Source organism: Pezoporus flaviventris, unplaced genomic scaffold, assembly GCF_033815535.1.
Source record: "Pezoporus flaviventris isolate CSIRO_AGI_PZ_B2104156 unplaced genomic scaffold, CSIRO_AGI_Pfla_v1 ptg000007l, whole genome shotgun sequence".
NCBI classification, from domain to species: domain Eukaryota; kingdom Metazoa; phylum Chordata; class Aves; order Psittaciformes; family Psittacidae; genus Pezoporus; species Pezoporus flaviventris.
The window spans coordinates 86243275-86271100 of record NW_026892555.1 but is presented as its reverse complement, the minus strand read 5'-3'; the positions used below and the strand labels follow the sequence as shown (position 1 = coordinate 86271100).

Below are 27826 nucleotides of genomic sequence, written 5' to 3'. Positions count from 1 at the left end.
TGGATATTTTTCTTCCTAGTAGCTGGTGCAGTGCTGTGTACTGGAACAAGAGGAGGGATTACAAAAGCCCGCCCTGAACAAAAGGAGATCTTCCTACAGTACAAAGGTTCATAACAATTCCTTTCCTGTGTAACCACACTGAATACTCTGACCAGCTAACATGGGGTACTCAGGAGATGCCTGGCCCAACAGTGGTGTGAAAACCCTTTGTGTGGCAATCCAAGGTGAAGTGGATGGGCCTCTGCTTTGCCCAGGGCAGGGGTACACAGCTCTCCTTGGAAAGCACATGCCTTCATGTTGTTCACTTTATTTGGTTGTGTATAGCAGCTCTGAGCCCAGTGCTGTTCTCAGTGAAGTTGGTTTGGTAGGATTTGGTGCTGAGTGCCCCAGGATCCACTCCAACATCCTGACTGTCACCTGTCCTGTTTTGAAAAATGCAGATTTCTCTAAAGAAATGTCTGCAGGTGCTGCAGAGTGAAGCTGCGGTAAACAGGCATGTGTCTTCTTGTTTGGAGAGATGAGGCTCAGATCACTCTGAAGGAGTCATATGTAAAGAATATGATGTCCTTCAGAATGAATTAAAACCAGTTTTGTTACGTAGAAGTTAAATCAAGAAAATATACAATTATGTATTTGAATAGGGAGATTGGGACATCACTGCAGTTGTTGGTTTGGAGTTGGTTTACCATGGAGGCATGTATCATCTGGGTGATGTAGGCAGCTGCTAGCAGCATGCTATCTACTGAAGAGTATGATTTAGTTATTTAATTATGCACTTTACAGAAAACTGTTAAGTATCTTTCACCTCTTTGCCTCTCCTCGCCATGCTTATTTGTACTGTCCCAAGCCAATCCAGCTGCAGTGTTCTCCAAGCCCCGTGTTTTGGCTCATATGCACATGGTTTTGTCTCTTGGCTCTGCTGATTTTTCTGAGCAGTTAAACAGCACCTGGGTTGTTACCATGCGAATTCCCAGCCTCCTGAGCCCCAGATGTCACGCTGGCGAAAACTGGCTTAAATTTGATAATATGTAATGTGAGTGTGATGACCTCTGACCTTCCCAAATTATACAAACAGGAGGGGTCTCTCCTGCCCTGGGACATGGCATGACCCTGGGAAGTGGCCTCCCTCTGCCATGCCAAGCCCCCCCTGCAGCAGAAAGCCCACTGCGAGAGGCCACAGCCTTCAAGCAAAGGCCAGTCCGAGATGATGCATCCCACATCACCGCACTGTCATTCAGTTCACCTTCAGTATGTATATTTTAACCCTGCAGCTCCTAGGCGTTTTCAGGTATCCAGGTACCTCCCACAGGCTTCCTTGCTTTACAATGCATTTTTTATTTTGCCAAATAACCAGTGCAGCCCCCGCCGGCTCTCCCAGTGCCCTACTCTCTGTGCATTAGGACAGTTTGGGATCCCATTGGAAGAGGAGGCTGCATTCCCAAGTGCAGACCTCCCCATCACCCTCCGTATGAGATGCTGCTGGAGGTTCCCTCAGGGATGGCGTCCCACCAGACTATTAAGAAAAGGCCGAAGAAGTCCCAGGCACCAGCGGTGTACTCCCTTCCTCCTGCTTTTCCTCTCCTCAGTGCACCTCCCTCTCCCCAGAGATGCCGAGGTCTTGGCTGCTGGGGTCTCGGTTTAGGTTTCCCGGGGCACAGAGGGACGCTCTTCAACCGTGGGGCGCTGCTGGGGGCTGACAACCTCGCAGACGTTGTAAGCAAGTTCCCCCTTTTCCTCCCTCGGCGGGCCCGGATGGAAGTTTTTAAATTTATTTAAAAAAAAAAAAATTAAAAAAAACACTTGAGGGGCCACTGGGAGGAGAAAAAATGTCCTCGTGATGTCTGCGGCGTCTGCGAAATCGTCCCGAGAAGGAAGAGGAGGATCCCGCAACGGGGACAACGTGTGTTTGTCGCAAGGGGTGGGCGGTGGCGCCTGGGCCGCGACCGGGACCGGGGAGGGGTAGTTAAGTGGCCGCGGGCAGCCGCGCTCCCCCCGATTTGAAGGGGAAGAAGGGGCCGGGCCACCCCGCTCTCCGCCCCGGGAGGGGTGAGAGCCGCTCCGCTCCCTGCCTGGGGCTAGGCGGAGCAGGGGCCGGGGTGCCCGGGCCGGCCCTTCTCCGAGAGCTGTCGTCTGTGAGGCGCCGGCGGGACATCTCCCTCCAGCGCCGGGTGGTGGCACAGCCCCGCCGGGCAGGGCAGAGCCGGGCCGGGCGGCGGGTGGAACCCCCCTTCTCCCTTCCTCCTCCTCCTTCTTCTCCTCCTCCTCTTCCTCCTCCTCCTGTTAACTTGGCCGCGGCGGCGCGGGGCGGTGCGCTTCGCCCTCCGCCGGCTGCGGGGGATGCGCGGGAGGCGGCGGGATGGCCTCGGCCGTGTTTGAAGGCACCTCGCTGGTGAACATGTACGTGCGGGGCTGCTGGGTGAACGGCATCAGGCGGCTCATCATCAGCCGGCGGGGCGACGAGGAGGAGTTTTACGAGATCCGTACCGAGTGGTCGGACCGCAACATCCTCTACCTGCACCGCAGCTACTCCGACCTCGGCCGCCTCTTCAAGCGGCTCCTTGACTCCTTCCCCGAGGACCGGCCCGAGCTGTCCCGATCCCCCTTGCTCCAAGGTTTGAGCATCCTCCGCTGGTCGGACTCTCGCTGCTGGGCGGTCGGGCTCTTCCCCGGGGGTGCCGGTGGCAGGGCGGGCGGGAGGACGGTCCCCACTGGCGGAGGGGAAGGGGGTGAGGAGCCGGATCCGCGGCGGGACCAGACCGGACGGGGCGGGAAGGGGGGACAGAGAAGCTGCGTTTTGCGGTCGGAAACTCCTCCCGAGTCGTTGATTTCTGTTGTAATGTTTTTGGTGAATATGGGGGGAGGGGGGGGGGGGGGGGAATGAAGGGTAGCCCCGCAACCCGGGAGGCGAGCCGGGCGGGAAGCAGTCCCCAGCCCCGCCGCTGTCCCCAGCTGTGCGGCGACTTGTGGCCCCGAGCTGGGCTGAGGGTCCCCGATCGCGCTGCCCCTCCCCGATGCCTCCGGCCTCCCCGAGGCTTCCCGAGGGAGGGCTGGGGGGGTTGTTGGCAGGAGGACTGTAGCTGAAAAATCTCTGCATGTTGGTATGTTGTTTGCCACAAGGAGAGGAAAATAGACGCAAGGCTGCGGCGCTTGGCAGCGGACGGAGCAGCTCTGGGAGCTGGCATAATTCCTCGCATAACTTCTGCGAAACAGGGAATTACACCAGCGTTTAGAACCGTGTTTTCCGTTTTCGTTTCTGAAGTGGATTAACCCAACTCGGGGGATGTTGCCTCTTCTCACGTCTCTTTGAGCAGAAGCAGAATGTACCTGTTAAGCTGTCTTGGGGGTTGGCTTTAATTTGTGTGGGGTGTTTTTTAGGTACAGTTACGTGTTTTGCTCGAAAATATTTCAAGTGTGTAGAGTGGTGCGGAGCATCCGCTCATCTGAAAATGGATGTGTGTGCAGCACTTCCCTCCCCCCCCCCCCCCCCCCCCCCCAGCCCCCCGGTTTCAGTAACCACATTAATGATTGAATAGGAAAGGGGAGAGGCCGGTATTTCATGTGTTTTCCTCTGTGAGAGGTTGGCGAAGTTCAACCCTGCGCTCGTTTCGCGTCTCACCTTGTTAGCGGGACCCCTTTGCAGAGGGTCTGCCTTTGATATTATCGGGTGCTTATTTCGGGGCCCTACCTGTGTGGCAGCTGGCTCTGTGCCCTGCGGAGGGGGGGAATCCATAGACCTCCCCCTAGGCTGACCCTCCAAGGATATTTTCTGACGTGGGTTCCCAGTGAGAAAAGTAATTTTCTTGCAGTCCTGCCAGATCCCTGGTGGTGGGGTGGGGGGAAGATTATTTCTGGTGCTTCGTCTAAACTGCCCATACCTTTCCCGCTCTTTGCCTTCTTCGGATGTCTCCCGGCGCTGGACTTTTACCTTCTCTCAGCCGGGAGTGGCCACCCGGCCCCGCCGGCTCCGGGAGATCCGCCACCGCCGCCGCTGCTCGCAGGTCCCGAGTGCCCTCTGCAGACGGCTGGGAAGGGCGCAGGGCTGCCGGCGTGTCGGAGGCCCCGCCAGCCGCTGGCTGCCCGCTCCGGTGGGGTATGCTTGCGGGGCTGGGTGATGGAGGGGGGGCTGTCTTCTCCCAGCTTGGGTACAGCCTGGGAATGGGGGAGTCCGTTGGCTGTTCCTGCAGACCCCTCTCCCATACCCCCAGCACTGCTGTGTGCGGGCCACACTGTTCTTACGCAGTGTCTCACTCAACTAGGTTGCTGACCGGGGATCTCAAGTATTGTGAAAAATTATTATCCTTTGCAGGTGCCCTACCTAAAGTACTCCAAGCTTGAGTTTTAACAGTGCTGAGTGGCAGTAAATTCTAAATAAAATGGCCTTTATGTGCGCTTGGCAGCTGGGCCCTGGATTTTGAGGATTCTGGGTAGGTCTGAGGTAAGCCTGCCTGTGGCCTGCAGGTCACAGCACCTGCCAGGGTCACTGTGACTAAAATTTGACTTCTCAGGGTGCCAGTAGTCCTTTTACCTGTTGGCTTTATTGGGCTCTGAGAAGTAGCTTGGCAGCTGTGCCAGGGTGTGTTATGAGTCTGGCTGCAGATGGACACAGTCCTTGCTGGTGCTGGCCTCTAGCCCCTCCCAGCTTGCTCCCTCCCCATCACTTAGGCACAGGAGCCCCTGTGCATCCTAAAGCCATTCTCATTCCTCAGTGCCCTTTCAAGTGAGCGTGGTTTCTCTCCTGTTTCAAGACCTGCCACAGCTTTTGAAAAATATTAAACTGTTTTCACATCTCTCTAAGGCATCATTTATGCAGTTGGAGCTAGATGGGATTATAGTCCCTTTCACTGGCTTTACTTTACAGTCCCATACACCCTTAGTGCATGAAGAGCTGGGAAAGCATAAGCATCCTCAGCCTGCAACACTCAATTCCTGCCTACAACCTGGAGCCAGCAACCTTCACTTACCCTTATCTCAGGAGCAGGCGTACCGACCTCAGTAGAATTGGGAATGAGCAAAGCGTCAGTCCAGGATTTAAAAAATCGAAACCCAATATAAGCAGACCATGATTGTTCAGCTTGATGAGGGGGTTGGGTTAACTGTGCAACAGAGACAGAATAAGAATCAGGAGCAGTGTCAAAGCAATCACAGTTTGCTTCACAATGTCAGTAATACTCTGTTTAAAATTACGCTGCTCCTGCTCTAAAGAAGATGACTTTGCAGAGTGTGTTTCTCTGCACAGAGGACACTTCATCACACCAGCATGTTAAAGCGACCGGCCACAGCCATGTATAACTTCACAAAATTGAAACGTAAAAATCTCATTTAACTAGGTGACATTGATGCAAAGTTTGGATGTAAGAAGAGATTGCATGAGCCGTATCCGGCCTTTACAAGACTCATGTGGTAAGCATGGTTTCTTAATGTCCTGTTTAAAAACAGACATCCTAGAGCCTACAGTGAAACTCAATGTACTTAGTCCAGCAAAAACACCTGACAAAAGCACACCCTTGTATGTTCAGTCTTACATGTTTGTGTGTATTTTTATATACGTACAAATGTATATGCATACGTGAGTTTGTATATGTGTGTGTGTTTATCTTGGTCTTTCTGAAAGAAGGTAATTATTAGCTGTGCCTTTTATCTGGAGGAAGTGGTAAAATGTTGCAAATGAAATTTGCATTGCATTGAAGGACTCCAGAGTCCCTACAGATTTGCCTAAGGAGCATTAAAAGGACAAGCATTATCCTACAGCTCAGTCAAGCTGCAGTACGTTACGTTTAAGGGATATGGTTGAGGAGTGAAAGCTTGAGCTATTTGATGTTATTAACTTCTTAAAAGAAGATTTATTTTTTTTTTTAACATCAGCAATATTAGAAAGCGTTGGTTGTTACCATTATTGCTGGCTTCAGCAAACAGCTCATACTGAGCAAGAGTGTGCTGCTTTCCTTGCTCAGCAACAGCAAACCATCCTCTCCATTCCTTTCTTCACCTTTGTTCCCTTGGACTGACTTCCACAATGCTTTCCCTCTCTATTTCTTGGAGCTGCTGAGTGCTTTGAGATTACAGAGGAGAGAATGGGAAGTATAGTTTTCTGCAGTGGCTGTTCATCTTACCCTTTCTTGATACTAAAAGAGGGGAGGTCCCCAGGGGGAATATGGCATTCACACAATCTGGTCTTGTCTTTGATAACTAATAGAACACGTGGCAAAGTACACGCTTGGCATCTGGAGCTTGCTGTGATGCTAAGGGCCAAGGACATTCAACAACACAGGACATCCTTCTAGTAAGCTGGTAAACAAGGTTAAATATGTGCATACCTGCAGGGTGACTAAATATGATTCACTGTGATGTTACTAGTAACTTGCTAGTATTTTGTGTCTGAAACGTGCCCATCCCTTGCTCTAGGCAAATGCACAGAAGAGAATCACAATAAAACACAGGCTAGTTCACTTTTAGCAGAGCTATAACACAGCCTCATGTTGCTAAACTGTCTTTTCTATGTGAAAAATAAACAAGCTTTGTATGTAAATCAGTCTTCATGAGAAAGGCAGCACTATGGACTTTGAAGCCAACTTAGAATCAAAGATTTAAAAATAATGCAACAGGCCAATAGACACTGGAAGTAAAGTATAAACCTGGAAAAGTACTCTTTTGTTCCCCTTCTGTTTTCTCTAAATATTACTTCTGGTGGGTTCTTATCTAAGATTTATCCCAGAACTTGATCCAGTTTCAGCGCAGTCAACAGTCAAGACACTTGCTTCTGACTTCAGTGTGGGCAGGATCAGCCCCTTAAGCATTGGACCAGGAAGCCTGCAGAGCTCATTAGCAGCCTGTCAAAGCTGGGGTTTATTTTGCCCTTGGAGTGGCAGGGTGGTTTCTGGCAATCCTCCTCTGCCACTGTTTTGTTGCCTTTGTCATCAGAACAGATGCTCGGGTACTCTTGCAGTGTCACTGTGCATATTGTGCCTACATGTAGCGCCTGGTCCTGCTCTGATACTCAGTCATCAGAAACTTTCTTCAGCCTTACAGATTTATTTATTTTTCTTACTTTCCAAAGTGCTCATTTTTCTCCACCTCCTTTTTTCCATGCCTCCTCTGACTCATTCTGATCTGTTGTGGCCTTTTCCCCTTGCTCTCCTTTCTGTTATTTTCTCTCTGCTTCTCCAAGTTGCTTTCCCTGAGCCACTTTCTGTTCCCTTTGACTGCCTCCAGGTTTCCATCACCATCTTGGTGCCATCTGTGACTATCTGTGACTCTCTGGAACTTTTCTGTTTCATTCTGCTTTGCTGGGGCTCAACCACTGTCCATCCATAGAAGCTCTCCAGTAGTGGTGGAGATTTCCTATAGAAACTTTGTGTCTGTAGCTTGCCTCATAGCATAGAGGTGGTCACTTCACCTGCGGCAGACCCTGAGCAATCCCTCCCAGATGACTAACACTGGGCTCTAGGTCTGAGTCTCTGCCCCCCAGCCTGGTTGCCTCATACAGGAAGCAGTCAATCAGCTGTTTTCAGTGTCCGAGTGGCTGTGCTCCAGGAAGCACACATGGGAAGCTCCTCCAGGGCTGCCGTTGGAAGGACTTGCACAATGCAGAAGGCAGTTCCTAAAGAGCCAGCCCAGGAACATTATGTTTGCTTGCAAATGTTGTGTTCTAACTTACGGTTTTCTGTATGCTGTATTATAGTGTTGTTGTTGTTTACACGACCATCTGGGAGTGTGATTTGTGAGAAGAGGGAGCTCTACAGAGACAGCATAGTGGTTTCCACAGACAGCAGCTGTTCCGGTGCTGTGACAATACATATAAATACACTGCATCTATTGTGCTCTTTTCATTGTTGACATTGTCAACAGTTCATTAGTGGAGCTTGCTCAGAGCTTCTGTCTGGCAGACAAAAGATGCAGCTCTTGGTTATCAGGCTCTAACAGTGCTGCATAACCAAAATGAAGTTTGGGGCTTCTGGGTTTGTTTTTTATTAGCTAAATTTCATGGTTCATCAGTAATGACGGAGATAAATGAAGCTGGCTGTGTTGTAAAGAGAAGCACAAGTCGTCTTTTTGTGGTGGATAGAGGCAATGTGTCTAGGAGGATTTTGGTGGAAAGGAATGGCAATGATGGAAAAGAGGTGGTTTTTTTTCATGACAGTTCTCACCTGATAAGAAATACTGCATTTTTCATCATGCTTTGACCGCTATGTTCACTTTTATCTCATGCTTCTTTGACATCTTTTTCTTTCTTGTGGCTCATCAGCATCAAGACAAGGAGCTCTGTGAGGCTGACTGTTACCAGGAGGTGTCACCTCCCATCCAGATCCTGGGAGATCCTGTAACTAAAAATATATATGTGGAAAAAACATCAGCTTGAGAGTCTGGACTTCTCAGCTTTTAACTTGCCTCCCTGCTTTGCATGGGTATTCGAGTGTGCCAGGGTCATCAGGTAGTCATGGTCACAACCTATGCTCTGGAGGATTTCAGTTGGGCAGTTGTTTGGATAGGACTTTGCTCTGTCTGTATTTTTACATCTGCTGCATATGAACTGCAAAGGAAGAAATGGCCCATTTTAGAGCTAGGTGTGGGCAGTGCAGGCAGGGTTTTGAAAGCTCCCTTTCTTTCTGCATCTAACAGACTTCTCTTAGTATCTTTAATATGCTCATTGCTACCTATTGGGACTTCTAAAAGTAGGGAGTGACTTACATGCACACTGTGTAGTCATACCTCTTGAAAAATCCTGTCCCTATTTTGTTCTCCAGCCTCAAGTTTAAGAAGGGCAGCATGACATGTAACAAAAAAATCCACCTCCTTGCACCTCTCTTTTCAACTCTGTCATATCTTTTTAGCTGTTCCCTGATGCCACCAAGAGATGGGCCTTGTCAGGGATACTGCATAAATAGTAAACCTTTTGTAAAGGCTTTAGAGATTCTAGTCATGTTTGACGGATGAATTTCCCCACGAGGGGAAGGGGCAAGTGTGTCTGCCCCAAGAGAGGGGTGTGGTAGAGTTAGGCATCTAAGAGCTGTTGCTGGAACTGCCATACAGAGTCAGGCCAGTGCCATAGCTAGCTCTGGGATCTTGCCTTTAGTGATGAGAACCAGATGCTGCAGAAGACAGCATGAGTAACCAGCAGAGAACAAAAAAGTGACAGTCCTGGTCTCAAGTAATTGGAGATCTGATATCTCTGATTGCCTGTAATTATCTGCCTTTCTCTGGATTTTATCAAAACTTTGGACTTAAGGGATTCCTGTGGTGTTATTTCTGCAGAGTTAGTGAAGAAAAGTTGTGTGAAACAAGCTTTCCCATCTGTTATTTCTTTGTAATTTCCTGCCTTTACAAACCATTGAGTATTCATTTGTCCTTCTGATGACCTTTTATCCTATTCTCCTCCATCAGAGGAGGCAGCTGTAAACGGGAGCTGTCTGGGTCTCATCAGAGTCCAGTCTGAGGTGGCTAATGCCATAGTTCCCAGGCAGCAAGGCTGAGGAAACATGAATCTGCAGGGATGAGGTATTCTACAGTGGCAGCTGCTGGGAGAGAGAGGCATCATGGCCATGAAGCAGGGAAAGATGCCAACTGAAGTGGTCTTGAGAAGAGGCCAGTTCAGCAGAAAGGGAAATGCAAAGCAGTGCAAAGGAGCAAAATAGCAGAAAACATTGGGCTGAGTTACTGTCTTTCAGCCCTAATCCATGTTCCTGAGTAGCTTCAGTTCCTGCAAGATTCTGTGGAATATCTATCCGTGGGGTTACTCAGAAGTCAACTGAACATGGTCCCCAGCAGCCTGATCTGACTTTGGAGCCGGCCTTTCTTTGGATGAACGAGATGAAACTCTTCCATTGGACATTATTCTGTGATTTTGTATACATCCTCTCATGGCTGGGGTCTTCATCCTAAATTGTGTGTGTGCACATGGGTTAGAACATATCTGAGGGAAAGGAAGAATGAGGGCACAGGATAAAAAGACTGAGTGCTGCACTGTTAATGAATACTGTAACTGGGGAAAAGTGGCATATTTCCTATTGAAGCCATACAGCCTGATCAGGAGAGGCAGCAGAGTAGTATTTTCCTGTGCAAGACAGCTTAAGTGTCTTGCCTAAAGTTTTGAAGTCCCTAACTGCTGCTCATGGGCTTGTGCAAAGAGAGAAGGATAGGTTCAAGATCGGAATCTCTAGGCCTTAAAACTTTCTTGCAGGTAGGTTAGCAGAATGCAGTAAGATTTCTCCCTGGATTTATTTGCCACTGTTTTCATAGGATACCTACTGTGCAGTCATCCCATAGGGGATGGAGAGAAGATTAGGTGAGGTGCAATATTTTGATCTTCATGTACATACTAAAATACACAGCATTTAGGAGTATTGCCATTCCATCTTGCATGCATCTTCAGAAAGTACACCTTCGCTTCTGCTCTTGCTCAGCCTCCTATACATACTGAACTGATTTTGAGAAAGTAGGAGATTCCTTTGACGTAATTTATTCCTCCCCTGACCACAAGCCTGAAGTGGAGTGCTTCAGGTTGGAGAAATAGGGTTTGCCCACAGTTTGAGATCATGTATACATAGTGACTTGTACATAGCAACACGTCTCTAGAGAAACAGACTTCTGTGTGTCATCATTGAGAGATGATGATATGAGACATACTTGACCTAGGCATGAACTTACTCTTCCTTGGAGGCACTAGAGGATTGAGTTCATTCCAAGGAAGGTGTTCATTGTGGACACTGGCTGTCAAGGCTGCATTGTGATTTCATTACAAGCCAAGGAGCACATGCTGTGATGATTGCTGTTGTTTGGTAGAAGCATGCAGCATGTTACCTGCAGTTGTCAAAATGTCATTAGTTGCAGATTTGGTGGCTCGCATGGCAGGAATAGGACAGGCCTATCATGGCTTTTGTGCTGACATCAGGAATTGGCTCCCAGCTCCTTCTCCTCCTCTGCTAAGCTCATTTCCTGTCATTTGCAGCTCTGGGCCCCTCTCCCACGCTGTGAGCCAGTGTGCCAGGTACACAGCTGCTGGCCTGCTCTCAGCCTCCTGCAGCTGCTCCGGCACCAGGGTCCCAGAGCAGGAAGGATGCTGCAGGACTCTGGTGCTGCATGGGCAGTGTTTTTCCAGAGACATGTTGCTATGTGTAAAGTTGCTTGGTCTCAAACTGTGGGCAAATCCTGGGACTCGTTGTCTGGAAGGGGGCAGAGAAGAGGGCAAAGGGATTGAATTAGGTCACTGACTAGGGTGGTTGTGCACACAACAGAGCCCTGCTGAAAGCATATTTTCCAAGTACAGGTGAGTGCCACCCTGGGTTAGGTGGTGTGCCTGTATCATCCTTCCTATCACCCAGCATGTGGGCTCCCTTGTGCACAGGGTAATGAAATCTTAGAGGTTTGTGATATTTGGCAACAGAGTTTGTGGTAAAAATGGAGTCAGTGGGACTTCAGTTTACCTCAAGCCCTATAGGCATAGGTGTTTATATCATTTAAATCACTTGAAATAATAATTGTCCAAGCACAGTATGGGTAACAAAACAGAGAGCAGTTTTCCTGGGAGGAATTTGTGCATGTTTTCCATTAGCAGTCATACAGGGGCCAGAGCAGAGGAAAAGGCATGAGAGCAGCCTTTTGCCATGACCTCACTAGGAGATTTCCCAGCTCTAAGCTCAGCTCTGTGGCATGGCTGAACGAGTGGAATAAAGCACAGCCAGTTCCAGGCTACTGGTTGCTTTACTGGTGTCTTATTTTTGTTTTATAGTAAACTGTCTGAATAAGGGTTCTTGGGGTCTAAAAGATCCAGATGGAAAGGCAGGCACATATTTATAGTCTGTGGGCAGAGACAACAGCCTCAAGACATGTTTTGATGTACAGATGGTGCTGTACAGATGCTGTACAGATGTTGTACAGATGCTGCATACGTGGCCAGTGAGTCCTGTGCACTCCAGATGCATCCAGCTTGCCGTGTGTTTGTGTCAGGGTTAATGGATGGTGGAGGTGCTGGGCTCTGTCTGCAGAGTCAGCTGGCACGTGTGTGTGTGTCTGTTTGCTCATGTGTTTCCAGCATCTGGAGATTCTACACCAGTCTCTGACTTTTGTTTTTTCCTTTCTCTGCCTCATTAAAGCTTCTGAACACGGAGAAGAAAACAGGCAGGGGTGAAACCCCACAAAGTGAAGAATAGAGCTGGAAATCTTGGTTGCACTTCCATGAGCTTCTTTGTACAAGTCCTGTTTCCTGCTCAAACTCAGTATAGTGCCTGGGTGAGAGAGGAGTTTGAATGGGGCACCCTAGCCTGTAGTCTCTTACTTCTGCAAAGGCTGGGGTTTCCTGAAGTGAAGCCTTTGACAAGAGCAGTTCAAGGCATTCCCCACTGCTCAGCTAATTGTGATGCCAAAACAGAGGCAGCCCTGTGTTGCGGTGTGGGAGAGGAAATGAGTTGCAAGGGAGGGTGAAAGCCTGTTAAAGCAGTGCTGCCACCAGAGACTTCACCTTGCAAACCCACAGTGTTCCTAATGCGTGTCTGTGCTGTGGTGGGTGACAGCAGCCAGTTAGGGGGTGCTGAAAGGGATCAAGAGGAGAGTCAGGGTCCTCTGCTCTTCCTGGCTGCTTGGGTAGGCAGTGCCTTGCTCCAGTTAACGTGGCTGTAGGGTTGTGAGCAATCCCTTGGGCTGTAGGATCACAGACTAAGACTAACTGAAAACCACAAGGCCATCTGTTAACTCTTAAAAACAGAGACTTAAGATAAATGAGGGCCTTATAAACTTTGTGGCTATTGCAGAAGAAATGACAGGGTTCAATATATATATATACACACATTCAAGCAGTTACTGTGTATTTGGACTGTGGATGTATGAAAAGAAAGGCTTTAGCCCAGCCAAACTGAATTCCCTGTACAGGGAATTCATGTAAGGTCAGCAGCTTTAGATCCCAAAGCTGTGCATCTGTAATCATTAAGCACATATATAGGAAGCTGTATCATTTACTGTCCATCCTACGCTGTCTGCCTTTCGGTTTTGAAATTACTAAAAGCTGCAGTAAGAAACAGTGTCAGATGTTACAAGTCATCTGTGCCAGTTTCCAAGTCAGAGCGTGGGTTTGCATGGCTGGTGCCTTTCCAAGAGCTGGAAGGAGGAATATACCAGGGGTGGAGATTCCTGGTGAATGCCAGAAGCTGTAAAACCTCCCACTGGGTGATCTGTGACAGTGTGACAGGCTGACGGCCTTGTTGGACTTTTCTTGCTGCAGCATAAAAAGGCAGTGTGGAGCTGCAGATGCTCTCTCTGATTACTAATGAGAGAAAATCCTAACTGCTTGGCTGGTTTTCCTCAGATGAATATTCAGTGTTGTTGGTGAGGTATTTTTTAGTTCTTACCCTCCCACCCCCCCCACCCCCCCCACCCCCCGCTCTGATCTGAATGTCTTCATTTGTTTGAAAGTATCCCTCTTCCTAGTTTCAACAGTAAATGCTTATTTGGGAAAGGGTCTGAGGTGGAAGGCATATTCAAGAGAAAGCGGTTGAATGCTGAATCCTGGGTGGGTCAGCAATGAGGTGTTTCCTGCAAGGTGAGAGCTGCAGTCGGGCAGTCTCTGCTCTGCTGTGTCAGTATATATGCAGACAGGATCAGGACTAGCAGGAGAAGTGGAGGCACCCCATGGCAGCTGGCACCGGGGTGGCTAGATCTGTTTTCTCTGATGTGGGCTATTGCAGGGTGACAGCGTGTTTCTAATTTCCAACATCACAGGTGGGTGTCTGAGCAGTGGGGCTGTTGGCAGCTCTTTTTTTTAGGGAAGATGAAAACACCTTTTTTGAAAGGTTTGAACTTTGTTCAAATGTGGGATGGGAACATGTTTGTGGAGGGGCCAAAGCAGATCCACCCAGGCCTGCTCACACCCAGCAGTTAGGAAAATGAAGGGTGCTGGTCTGCAATTGAGGTCTGTAATGTCAAGCACAACCCAGCTAATACACAGTCTGGGGACCCATGCAGATGAGTTAATTCATGTTTCCAGCCTTTCAGAGAATTTCCATGCAAAGCTACCTGACTCTCATGTACACTGGTCAAAGCAGGATACACAGCTTATATGCCTGCTGGTATGCTCTGCTTCATGTCAAGAGGGAGTGAGCTGTACCAGGGTGCGGTTGTATGTGCTGGCAAAACCAGGAAAATAAAGGACTGTCAAGCAATAGAAGGGCTTGTGCAACCAGGCTCCTTTTGTGGGACAACCATCAGGTAAACCTGGTTGCTCCAGAAACAATCCCCATTTTATTTAAAACTGTAATTGGAGGAGAGCTGACAGCTTCAAAGTCACACTTTCATCTGGAAAGTTTGCATGGGATTGTATCTTGTCGGTAACCAGCAACAAGGACTGGTGCAGACTGAAACTGTTCGTGGATGTTATCCCTACACTGCATGTTTGATTGTTCTTTCTGTATGTTTATCTTTTCAGTAGGGAGATAGAGATGCACTTAGTTTAACACAAGTTTAGTATCTTGAACTGATACACACAAGTGATTCTCACAGGCTGCTTTGCAGATTTTTAGTTTTGGTAGTTTTGATTTATTGGATCTTTTTCTGCTCCAGCTTTTTGCTTTTTGTTTGTTTTAGGGTTTTTATGGGGTTTTTTTTTTGGTTTTGATTTTGGCTTGGTTTGGTTTACCAGTGGAGCTTGTTGAGTTTAATAATCTCTTAGGTATTTCATTTTCATCTGTGTATCCTGCTCCTTAGAAAACATGCATGAGTGTGGAGGTGAAATGATGACTGGGTTAGAAAAAGTAGGTTACAAAGATCAGAAATAAAAAGGCTGCAAGGGGGATGGGGGATTTTGGGGTACATTCATACAACCTGTACATTCATATAACCTATGCTGTATTTCCCTGAGCCTGCTAGAGCAAGGGGAACTTACAGGTGCCCTGCACGTTATACATATGAAATGTGGTATTACAGTTGAAGATCCCACGCTGGGCAATTCAAAATTAGAAACATTGTAATGTATCATTCTGGACACTGGACAGCACATTTCCACTTTAATCCCTTCTGCAGCACTGTGATAATTCAGTGATTAGTGCATATATATATATACACACACACACACAAAGTTGTTTTGCACTTGAAGAACGTGATACTGAGAAATCTTCTTTGGGCTGCTCACTGCACCTTACATGCAGAGAAATAAAAGGCTGCCCTCAAAGCCTTTTGTTTAGCTAGTGTTTAGTTTTTTCCTCTTATCTGTGGATTGTGGTGTTTGGGTTCTTTCTTGGGTTCTTTTGCTGTGTATTGACAGGAAAAAGGATGAATCATGGTATTTGGAAGCAGAAAACAGGCTGTTTGATTATCACTGCTGGGAATGCTGTGTAGTGAAACTGTGGGTGAGGGCGTAGGTGGTTCTACTTCTGCTTGTCTTGCAACTCTTAAATATGATCATAAACAACTGAATCTGTTTTTAGGCTTGCAACTCTGCTTGTAACTACACCCATCTCTGTTTGGGGTACATGCTTTGTCATCAGTGTGGGTTAAAAGACATTTCCAGGAGGCATGATATTTGAGGTTGTTCCACACCTTCATGAGTGGCTGCTTCTGGCTGCTGAAATGTGTGTACACATGGAAGTGTGCTTTTGTCTGCACTCATAATCTCTCTACTTTGTTTCTAGGGCTCATCACAATAAAAGAAGCCCATGATATAGAAGCCAGACTTAATGAGGTGGAAAAGCTTTTGAAGACTATTATAAACATGCCATGGAAGGTGAGTAAGCCAAGTTCCACATTTAGCCCAGCTTGACTCCTCCTTCATGGTGATGTGCACTTTCATGCAGATAGAAAGTGATGGGCTTTGCCAAACTCTGGAAAAAAGCAGCAGGTTATTGAGTATCTTGAAGAAGTGGCGAGTGCCAGAACTCTGTGATGATGTCCCCAAGCTATTGCTTGTAATAAGTCTTCCTTTTGTACTGAGAAAGGGTAGAAAGAGAAAAGAGGACAAAACAAACTACTGGCAAAAAATGGGTGTCTGTTTCTTTTTGTCTTTTAAGTATTCAAGATCTGAAGTTGTCCTCACATTCTTTGAGAGATCTCCTTTGGACCAAGTTCTAAAAAATGACAACGTCCATAAAATTCAGCCAAGCTTTCAAAGTCCAGTTAAAATATCAGGTAAGAGTTCTTAGCTTCCTACGGTCTACACAAGAATTACAGAATGAAAATTATTTTTTCTTCCCTTTATGTTTTCTCCATCAGCAATTCCAAAGTTACTTTGCGTTATGATATAGAACATAAAATTAGACATGATGTACTATGCAACATGCATTCAGGCAATAAAATGGCAGGTGAAATCGAAGGCTGATTAAGGCAAAGAAGTGGATGTGAGGAAAATGCAGTCCTCACTGTCATCATGTATGATAGTGCTGTTACCACCTTGGAAAGAAATTTTGAGGCTATTGATACAGTTCAGTGAAAATGTAAGCTCAGCGCCAAGTGATGAGCAAAACCAGCAGTGAGAATACTTGGTATCATTAGGAAAGGAGCACAACCCCATCTTGAATGCAGCGTGCGCAATTCTCTTTTCTCCATCTCAAAAAGGATACTAAAGAATTTAAAAGCATGCAAATAAAGGACAAGGATTCAAATCATTTAACAGCTTCTCTAAGAAAAAGGTTAAACAAGGAAGGGCACTTCAACTTTGAGAAGAGATGACAGAGTGGGGATATGATGGAAGTCTACAAAGCTGTGAATAGAAGGAGGTCAATTAGCCTGTACTTCCCATGAAACAAGAGCTATAGGTTCTCCAATAATGTTGACAGACAACAGGCTTTAAACAGAAGAAAGAAAGGTTATAATGTTGTTTTGTTTCCATATGGAACACAGTTGAGGAGTGGAACTCATTGTCATAGCATATGGTGGAACTGAAAGCATGAATGACTTCAAAAAGGAGTTAGACAAGCAAGTGGAGGAAAAGTACATTGCGACTTGTCACAGGTGGAGGCATAGAAAGTTTCTAAACCACAGATTGCTAGTGGGTGAAATGGAGAGCAGTATTACTCTATCCTTGCGTATTCTTTCATTTTTTTCCTTCTTCATCTGCTACTGACCATGGTTTAAAAGTTTGTGAGCTTTAGGCATGCTTGGTTTTCTGTTTCTATGCTGAAACATTTTGTTTGAGCCTAATGGCAACTGCTGGTTTTGTGTCGTCGAAAGAGCTTATTTCAGAGAGAGAAATAAAGTGAAACACTACATTGTCCTCTAAAGTGCATAAAGTGTTTAGCATAAAACTAGTATCCATTTTCTTAGGTACTAACAGTGTATCAGTAACGGCCAATCAGGGTGTCAACATGCTAAAGACATAAACAGTGTGTCCAGAACGGTTGGTCTTATACACGGGGAAGACATGTTGTAATTGACCCCAAGCTCTAGTTCTAAGTGAACTAGTCCTCCATTAAATAAATACTCTTTAAATTAAATGACAAATGGTTTACAAGCCCACCAGTGACTCCTTAGAAGTGTACTGCATAATATAGAGCCTCAGTGAGAAGTGTGGTCTTGCCAGCCTGTCTGGGCCAGTGTCTTCTTGTAGGGCCATCCTGAGCCCAAGCTACAGTGCATCACAGGGATTGTAAAGAAGAGTTCCCAGGGCTGTACTGCAAAGTGGGGTGATACAGGTCTGGCTTCCCGGAACAAGAGACAGGAGCTGACATGTGTGCCTCATGCCCCGTCTGTGGCTTGGGAGGTTTGGATGTTGCCCTAAATTAATGTGGAAACCTCAGGTAAAATTCCTCATGTGTGTGTTCCTGACATTAGTCATCTCCCAAAGGGTGAATGTGGTTACTTGTTTTGCTCCTGAACACCAAGATGTGCTCTTAGCTCTGACCCTGAAGATCATATTCATTGGTTTTGTCTGAAATATGTTGCTACTCTGTAAGACTGGAGCTGCAAAGTGGGTTCTAGCACCTGCCCATTATGAAATTAAAGATTCCCAAATTATATGCTGTAAAAATATTTCAAAGGGTGGCTGCTGTCAGTGGCACCTTGCAGGGTTTATTTGTTTTCTAACAGGTAAATATCAAGAATAAATGTTTTTGGAATTACATTGGTTAGAAAATAACATTACATGTATTTGGAATTGCAGCATCGTTCTGGCTCAGGGCTTTTTGCTGTTTGGAAGGGTTTAATACGATTTTGGGGAGGGTGTGTACCCCTTAGGGCACATGTACTCTGTGTCTGTGTGACTGAATATGTCATATGATGGGTACAACAGAGAAAAGATGGTCAAAGTGTATCATAGACTCATAGAACAGTTTGGTAAGGTGCCTTAAAGCTCATCTAGTTCCAACCCCCTGCCATGGGTAGGGACACCTCCCTTGCTCAAAGCCCCATCCAACCTGGCCTTAAACACTGCCAGGGATGAGGCAGCCACAGCTTCGCAGGGCAACCTGTGCCAGTGCCTGACCACCCTCATAGTGAAGAATTCTTTCCTAGTATCTAATCTAAATGAGAACAAGGGTACCTGGCTGATGGACAGAACCTGGCAGCAAAGGGAACAGACCTGCAAGCCTGTATATAGAGGAGCTGTGTAAACCATTTTAGCTGAATAATTACATGTTTTGTTTTAATTCTGAATTAATTTTGGTAGAAATGAGTCATAATTAATTAATTGAAGATTTTCCTACCTATGCAGCTATCCAAAAGCATCTTTTGGTAATTAGTTTTATCATTTAAGCTATTGCTGCAAAGAACACAGGCAGAAATTTGATGATAATTCGTACTTGACCGGCCTGCATGTTGCGCGCTGGAAATGGTTTCGGTGTCTGCAAGCGCCGTCAGTAGATGGCGGTAGATGTTAGCATCTGAAGCCGTTGACTCAGCAGTGAAATGCTGTAACTCTTAGGTGATGTCGAGGACGCTAGGGAAACACTGGCGTTCATGTTAGAGTGCAGCTTCCTGCGTGGCTTGCAGACTTAGAAAAGCAGCCAAAAAGGTCTTGGGTTTTCTGAAGAAAACCCAAACTGTCCCGCACGTGGTACTGCTTAGGATGGTAGGTAATGGGGAAGAAAGGGCCACCCTCTTAGGTGGAAAACTGAATTTGAATTGATAGTACAAGTCTTATTCTGCAGTACGGTATTGGTTTAAAATGAGTTATGGGTGAAGAGTGATTCTGGTGGGATTTAGTGTTCTTACCACCCCTAAACATAGTCTGCTAAAGTGAGTCCCAGTAAAATACAGACTGTAAGTCAAAGATGACTTTCTCAAGAAACACATTGAAGTGAGTTCTGATTTTACTTTAATTTAAGAACATGTAATGTACATTTGAAAAGATAACCCCCCCTTCTTCTTTCTGTCTTATCTCCTGCTCATTACTTGAACTCATTACTTACAGTTGAAATTTGTTTGAGGATTCCCTGTATGTGTCTTGTGTCTATCATATTTTTTGTCACAGAGTAATTTCCTTTTCTTTGTGCTGATAACAAGGCTATAACACAGGGTTCTCATGCCTTGAGACACTTACTTAAGTCAGTGCTGATTTCTGTAGAGATGTATGTTCATTTTGTGGTGGCCCCAGCTTCATCTAAGGTTGTGTGAGCAAAATAAATCCTTGTGGCTTGCTTAGTTTGCCTTTCCATCTAGCATAAATGTGGATTGACTTCTCATTCACATCAAATACTATTCTTTAATTATAAACTCTCCCGATGGTAATAAGTCAGTGGAATTAAGTGCAAGTTTTAGCTATTCTTGATTGAAGACTTCTTACACAATGAGAAACAAATAAGAAGAGTTGAAGGCAGTATAGAAGATGGTATTGCTTTACATGATGGTGGTTGAATTAACTTGGAAGATCACTTTTTATTTCCTTTTTCCTTCTTTTTGATTTTTGCTTAATTGGCTTAAGCCTGGGACTGTCCATACAATTATGTTTTGGTAGTGGCAGGTTGAAATGTATGGATGGGCTGCCATTCTGCTAAGGGTGATGGGAATTTTGCCACTGGCAATAACAGCTGAAACTGGGCCTCAAACTGATTATTTACATAAAATTGCTTAAGCACTGGCAGCTTGCAGATGTAAGCAGCTGTGAAACCAACTCTGTTTATTCCTGCTTTCATGTGCAGATCTTCAATGTCACACACACACACACATCTCAGTTTCTAACCATGTCAATTACATATGATATGCAGTTGTTTTCCAGGGTTGTGTTTTTTGTTTTGTTTTTTTTTTTTACTATTATCATCTTGTTTCCTTTCTTCTCCTGGCAGAAATCATGCGATCAAATGGATTTTGTTTAGCCAACACTGAAACAATAGTCATTGACCACAGTATACCCAATGGAAAAGAGAAGCACCTGGATGTAGATTCAGCAGAACACTTGTAAGTGGGGTTTGTGCATCAGTAATGCTGTCAGCTTCAGATAAACTGAACCTTTTCTCCCCACGACCCTCCCCCCCAGCAAAATGTTATCTTCTGTTTAGCAGTAAGACAGGTACAGCTGTCATTCTGACTGGTTAAATATTACTGAGCCTGATTGCTAAGGCTTCACAGCTCTTTCTGTTAAAATGGATATGGTGGCTGCTGGTGAGAACGATTGACACCAAGGAGCTCAGTCCTCTGTGTATGAAAAACAGCTGTGACTGGCATAGGTGTCCTGCCAGGTGAGAACAGAGGAGTTTTTTCTTTCTCTCATTGAGCTCCTGACAAACATCCTTACAAATGGAATATCCTAAGACAAAAAGTTTGCTTTATTTGGGAAGCAAAACACCATGCTGAAGAGGGACACACATCCCTGAACGTAATCAAAGGAAGCTCAGCAGCTGCTCAGGTGCTGTGATGGAGAGACTTGGTAAAGCATGTGTATTTCATTATGGCAGGGGGAAGTTAGACTAGTCTTATTTGTATATTCTGCCTCCTAATGCATGTAGGTATTCTGGGGTCAGAGACCTGTAACCAGGAGGGCTTTTATGTAGGTTGTAAGTTAATGACTGTGTTGACAGATGTGTATTGATGGGAGTCTGCTCCTACAGATTTCTGTCATAGCAGGTGATTGATATTTCAATAAGCTTCAGGTTGTGAAGCATTTAAATATTTTTAATGAGAAACACTGACCTACTTTTTCATTAGAGCAGTCAAAATGATGGAAACAGAATACTAAAAGCCTTATGGGGGCTTTATCTTTGAATGCTGTGCTTTGTCTTGCCACAACTGAAATGTGACTATTGCCAATCTGTGGAAAGGTTTATAGCTTGACAAGATTTTGTCAGGGGTTGGGGTGTATCTCTGGCTCCAGCGTAATTTCTTGAAGTCTTTCTATTAATTTAGCACTTAGTGTTTTGAACCTTGACCTTGCTAACAGCATCTAGGATTACGAGCTTGTATTAATGAGGCTGAAGCAACACACTGGAGGTAATTCTGTAAGGCCAGTGTCTGAAAATTAAAGTTGCTGCAGCCCAAGCAAACCTTACTGGTCTGAATCAAAACCTGTCATTATCTGAAACTGTCACCCCGTTGAAGTCAGAGACTATTAAGGGCAGAAAATACTAATCTAAAAACTGTGTGGTAGGCATGGTTTCCCAGGAACTGCAGTGGAAGAAATAATCTAGGAAAACAGCCTGGCTTTGTGCATTTGTATTTTTTCTTCCCTGAAGGAAGTTAAATCAAGAGTAAAGAAGTTAATAAGTTTTAAATGCCTATTTTACATGGTTCCCTAAATTTGCCCATCCTGTAGCTGTACTGTGTCGTTGAGGTAATAGCTAGGAGATAATAGCATTTGTGTAGCACAGCTGTTCTGTAAAAACTGAACTTTTTAAAAAGCAGAAGTTTTCTATGCTGTTACTTTTGATGTAGGTTAGTAGACTAGAAACGAAGCTTTAAAATCTTTTAAGATCTCATGCAGTTCCTTTTTGGTCTACGTAAAATTAGATTTACAGGGTTGGTGTCTTCTATTCTGAAATGAGTCGATTCCTAGTGAACTTGTATATCTTCAGATGGGGACCTTTTCCTTTCATCAGCATTGAATGCTGTGTGACTTCTATGTTTTGTCTGCTGATGTACTTGAATCAGACATTTTGCAAAGCAAATCTGTATTTTTGGGGGAAGCACTTGAAGTTCCAACAGGTAGTATTCGTTCCCCGATGTTCTGCTGCACTGCTTAGCTGTTCTAGTCTGCAGTGCTACCTACCCAGTGATCCACCAGCTGAAAAGTCTCATACTTCTTGCAAAAGAAACTATAACATTTTTGCAACTGAAATTGCTTACTCTTGTTCTGAAGTAGTTGCTTTCTTCTTCCTTCATTTTCTCTCTAATTTTAGTTGGCAGTACACTGTACTGTTGGAAAAATATGGTGAACCCAGTGTGCTCAACATCCATGGGGTATAAATAGTCCTTTCATGTGTGGTAAATTACTGGTTGGATGGCAGAACCCAAAAAGTGCTGGTAAATGGTGTCACATCTGTTTGGTGACTGGCCACTAGTGATGTCCTCAGGGCTTGGTATTAGGGCTGGTGTTGTTTAATATCTTCATTGATGATCTGGATGAGGGGATTGTGTGCACCCTTAGTAAATTCACAGATGACACCAACTTGGGTGGGAGCATTGATCTGCTGAGGGATAGGAAGGCTCTGCAGAGAGATCTAGACAGGCTGGATGGCCTGTGGCCAATGGGCTGTGGCCAGTGGTAAGAGGTTCAACAAGGCAAAGTGCCGGGTCCTGCATTTGGGCCACAACAACCCCATGCAATGCTACAGTCTTGGAGAAGAGTGGCTGGAAAGCTGCTCAGTGGAATAGGACCTGGGAGTGCTGATTGACGGCCGAAGAGCATGAGCCAGCTTGTGCCCAGGCAGCCAAGAAGGCCAAGAGCATCCTGTCCTGTACCAGAAATAGCATAGCCAGCAGGGCCAGGGCAGTGATCGTCCCCCTGTACTGGGCACTGGTGAGGCCACACCTTGAATACTGTATTCAGTTCTGTGCCCCTCATTACAAGAAAGACATTGAGGTGCTGGAGGGGATCCAGAGAAGAGGGTTTCTACCAGTGAATCTGGTGAAGGGTCTGGAGCACAAGTCTTATGAGGAACAGCTGAGGGAACTGGGGTTGTTTAGTCTGGAGAAGAAAAGGCTCAGGGGAGACCTTATTGCTCTCTACAACTACCTGAAAGAAGGTTGTAGTGAGGTGGGTGCTGCTCTCATCTCCCAAGTAACAGGTGACAGAATGAGAAGAAATGGCCTTAAGTTGTGCCATTGATCCAGCCTATCTAGATCCCTCCATAGAACTTTCCTACAGTCAAGCAGATGAACACTCCTGCCTAACTTGATAGTGTCTGCAAACTTACTAAGGGTGCACTTGATCCCCTTGGCCAAATCATAGATAGAGGTATTAAACAGAACTGGCCCCAGTATTGAGCCCTGGGGAAGACCACTTGTGACCAGCCTCCAACTGGATTAAACTCCATTCATCGTAGCTCTTTTGGCCTGGCAATCCAGACAGTTTTTTACCTGGCAAAGAGTAACCTGTCCAAGCATTAGCTTCTGTGTACCTTGCTTCCCTCTTCTTCCTGGTGAATAAGAGCAACAACTGAAATGCATTAACAGGGATTAAAAGGATAAGGAAGGTTATCTTACAGCACAAGAAGCATCTGTCAGGGTACTTTGGGGAAAAAGTAGCAAGGGTTTAGGCATTTAGGAATCTGACTGTCCATAGTAGTTTGCAAAGTTCATTTTGCAAAAAAGACCTATTTGAAGCAGTACACAAGCATTTTGACTGTTGGGTGTCCTATACAGCCTCTAGCTGTAGTAGACAGTCCTGGTTTATTTGGTTTGGTTTCATTTGAGCAATCTAGAGCAGTGCTTTGCAGACTCTGTGACCATGCTTCCTTTTTGGTGGCAAGGAAGGCTTTCTGAGTAACCACAGCATGTGAATGCAGCTGCTTTGTACCTCACATGCCACTTGTAGTACCCGATCAGTGAGGCTGAAGAACCACAGAATCTGTGTGCCCTTCCTGTTATTATAATCTGCTTTTATACAATTGACAAGAGAAAGAGAGCAGAATCTGAATAACTTTCTTGACTCCTCTTCTGCTTTCTTCTGTCTGCCTCACTGATAAGCATAATCTGTTGTTTCTGGATCACTAGCAGTCCTTAAGACAGCACAACGTGACCTGTGAAGTATTTGCAAGATGATACCAAGTCAACTCCCTTCCGCACGTGTTCCCACACATGCAGGCAGGCAAATAGCCTGGGGGCTGTAGAGGAATGAGTGTAATAAACATTCAAAGTTTAGCCTCATTTCTGTTTCATTGTAAGTAAAGAGCATAGCAACAGCACTGCAGGAGAAAATCAATGCGTTTCTGCTCAAAAACGTTGTGACCCTCATAGTTAAAAAAGAGGTGCAGAATGAATGCCATTTCCGTCAAAATATTAAAGAGAGAGTGTGAGAAAAAGAAATCTCACAGTTCTTCAAGTCCTTTGCTTGAACTGAGCTGAGATTTAACCCTTGGCCTGCAGTGACTGCCTTTCACTGCTAGGCTATCTAGGAAGATGTAAGATGCCTTCTTACTCCAAAAATTTAAGCCTCCTTGGAACAGGAATGGTGTAAGTGAGGAAGGTTTAACAAGTTGGTGCTTTCTGGTTGAGAACAGGCATGAGACCATAGGTAATCCTTGCAGAAGTTCAGGTTTTAACACAGGAGTTAGGAAGTGGGAAGAAAAATACCAAAGCAAGTGAAAGTAAATGTGTGAATCTCTCTATATTTGGATAGTCTCTGCTTGTCAAAACCTGAATCTTGTGCCACTGGGAGGACAGCGAGGCTCTGGAGGAAGGAAACTGTAATAATTGTTTCCTATTTGACCTCATACATTTTACATTTGACCTCATACAAAAACCAAACCCAGAGAAGACACTTCACTACCTGTGAAGTGAAAGGGTGAGAGTCAAGTTCAGACCGGAAACAGTGGCAGTTTCCTTTCCACTTTTATGTGGGAACTGAGTCGTTTTGTGTTGTTGCTACACACTGTGAGAACAAAATGGAAGGATGTGTACCTCAGCTGCATGATTCAGTCTTCCAGGGCTCACTTGCTGCTTCTTCCCTTCCTCACTAGTAGATTTGAAAGTCAGGGGTAACAAGATGATTTGCTTGTGTGCATTGTGGTTCTCATTGGCCTGTGGCTTATTCATATACACATGGGTGTGGGAAGGAGGAGGTGCAGATGGGACCAGCTCTGAGTACTTTCCGGGAAGATTTTCCCATTCCACAGAAAAAACTATTCTGGACTCATAAAAATCTCATTGTAGCGGTATCCAGAATTGCTAGACAAGAAACGCTGTCCCAGGAAATTATTCCTTTGTTAGTAGGAAGGGAGCCCTGGGGGCTGAAAACAAATTAATAATGTTTTTAATCTGGCTTATCTTAAATGCAGTGTTAACAGTGAGATATGAAGTTCAGGTATTATAATAACAAGTGCTGTGAAGAGTCAGTGTAATACCAGAAAGGAGTCACAAAAGTCCCTTTTACTGAAGACTTGCTATCTGAAGAGAAGAAAACTTGCTCTCCTAGTATGCTTTGCAGCTGTGTTTCAGCACAGTTTTAAGTGGGAATAGTCATCCTGTTTTACTGAAAGCAAAATCTTCATCTTATTTGTTTCCGTAGATTATAAAGAAGCAGGCTTTCTGTTTAAGGCCATGCAGAGCAATGTTTTCCATTTACTTCTCAACTCTCTCTAGAAAGGTTGAGCCTTAATTTATGAAAGTGACAGTAGATGCCATTGCAGGTGTGTCCTAACTTGGACAGGTAGGCTGATGTCAGAGAAACTATAGCTTCATGATTCACAGTTGATCTGCATGAATCTTAATTGACAACTTCTAGTATGAATTCGCATGTCAGGCTGCCAAAAGACGGAGTGAAAGCTGAAGCTTTGGAGAAAGAGTTAAGACTCTAGAACTTTGTCTTGCAAGCTGAGCTTCACAAAGCTGAAGCTGCAAACCAGCATTAGAAGCACTTCTACTGCAACACTGCTCTGGTGTGAAACAAGTCCACGTTTCATTTACTCAGAATATTAACATGTAGTACCAGCTGCTATGCAGCATTCCTGCCTGCAGCCCTTTTCCCAAGTAGTCCCCTTGCAAATGTCTTTTCTCAAAATTTCCAGGCGTCAGTCTTCAGATAACCTAGACTTCTCCCTTTCCCTCAGTACCCTTCTTCCAACTCCTTTGACTTTGATTTTCTGAATGAACATTAATGACTTAATGCCATTCAGTGTTCATGTTTTTTATTTATTTATTTCTCCTTAGGTTCGAAAGTGTTAGTGACTTTACCTCAGAGCTAGAAGACAGTGATGATCCAACAGCTTATGTCACCAATCTGACATACTACCACCTGGTCCCATTCGAGACTGATATTCTGGACTGAAGGCTGCTTAGTGATGCAGTCAGCCAGCATCCAGCCGACCTCTTTGTCCATAGGCTCTGCTATCACCGGTGTTGCATCTCTGTGAATATGGCTGTGCAGGCAGGACCAATAGCAGAGAAGCTACATCAAGTGCACTACAAAGCCCTCTGTTGTGTGTGATGGAGACATCTTGTAAGGAGGTAACTGCTTTGCTGTTGACAACAAACTCATTTTATGTGAAACCAAGACAACAGAGGCCTCTTGGAGCTCAAGGAAATCTCTGCTATGTCTGTGGGAATTGCCACTCTGGCACAGCCATTAGAAACTTGTGCTGTAGTATGCTGTCACCCACGCTGCTTGGGTTGCAGTGCAAGTTGAGACTTCCTCTTTTAGGATACCACGAGAAACTTCCCCAGATGGCATCACCACTCTTTTTATGCTATGTAAGCAAGAAGGCAAGCAAACCAGCTGAATTTTGTCAGTTCCCTCTGCAGTTGCTTAATGGAGGTCTTGTGGGTCACTTTTTGCTCAGCTACCGGAGGACTGGTGCCTTACATGAGATGTCAGGAATACCATTGAGTGCCTAGAGGAAACAGAACACGAGTTGACTGCTTTACTTCTTTTAATCATGGGATTTTATAGAATTACTGAAGAAGCAACTACTCTTTCCTGGAATAGTAAAGCAGACAGCAGCTGGCATTGCAATGGACTGTGCATGATTTTGGGGTACCTGTATGATTTCAGAGATCTGGAAAGCTGATGGGAAAGCTGAGCTGCCCTGCTAAAAAGGGTCAGGGCTATGGCAGGCACTTGGATATGATTTTTTTCATGTGGACTAGCAAATGTGAATGGTGCTTACAGTTGTTTACATCAGAGAGAGAATTCCTCATGCATATTTCTTCCCAGAGGATGGGTAGAAAGGTAATGAGATTTATGTTGTGTTCGGACTGAAAAAGAATGGCAAGCTACGGTGTTTCTACAGCGGTAGAAAAAGCATTCTCTCTGCTGCCAGCCTGGCTCAAGGAGCCTGTCTAGCTTTTCAACATCTGCCCGTGTGGCTGGGAGCAGCCGTCATTGTCATGTAATGCCATGGATTTTAGTGGAGGCAGGACAGTGGAAGCAAGAGCAGGATTGGACCCTGCAGCCTCTTGACTACTGAGTAGTTGCAATGTTGAAATCTCCTCGGGGTGTCTCTCATGAAGCACTCTGAAATCCCAGCTCTCACTGTGAGTGCTCAACATAAACGTGACCTTTCACTGAGTTTTTCGCAATCTGTTTGCAAACATGAATTAGGATGGATCAAAATGGGAAGGAATGCATTTTGAACTTGTTTCTTGGTAAAAGGGCTTGCTTGGTCCTGAAGAAGTTGATACATCTCCCTTCTGCAGACTTTCTATCTATAGCATAACAGTCAAACAGAATTTGCTAATGTAAATAATAAATTATTGAGAATCCTAATTCTTTTACACAGTATGTTTTAAAAATATATTTTAATGAAATAAAATATAGCTCACCTTCAGTACA

General features: G+C 45.3%; 1 protein-coding gene across 1 annotated transcript; it reads left to right on the top strand.

The window, feature by feature from the left end:
- Window positions 1-1987: 1987 nt before the first annotated feature.
- PXDC1 (PX domain containing 1) lies at window positions 1988-27826 on the top strand. The gene is made up of 5 exons (XM_061449379.1): window positions 1988-2612; window positions 15609-15700; window positions 15984-16101; window positions 20190-20301; window positions 26206-27826. Exons 1-5 carry the CDS (start codon window positions 2357-2359, stop codon window positions 26321-26323), a joined length of 696 nt encoding a protein of 231 aa, XP_061305363.1. The 5' UTR covers window positions 1988-2356; the 3' UTR covers window positions 26324-27826.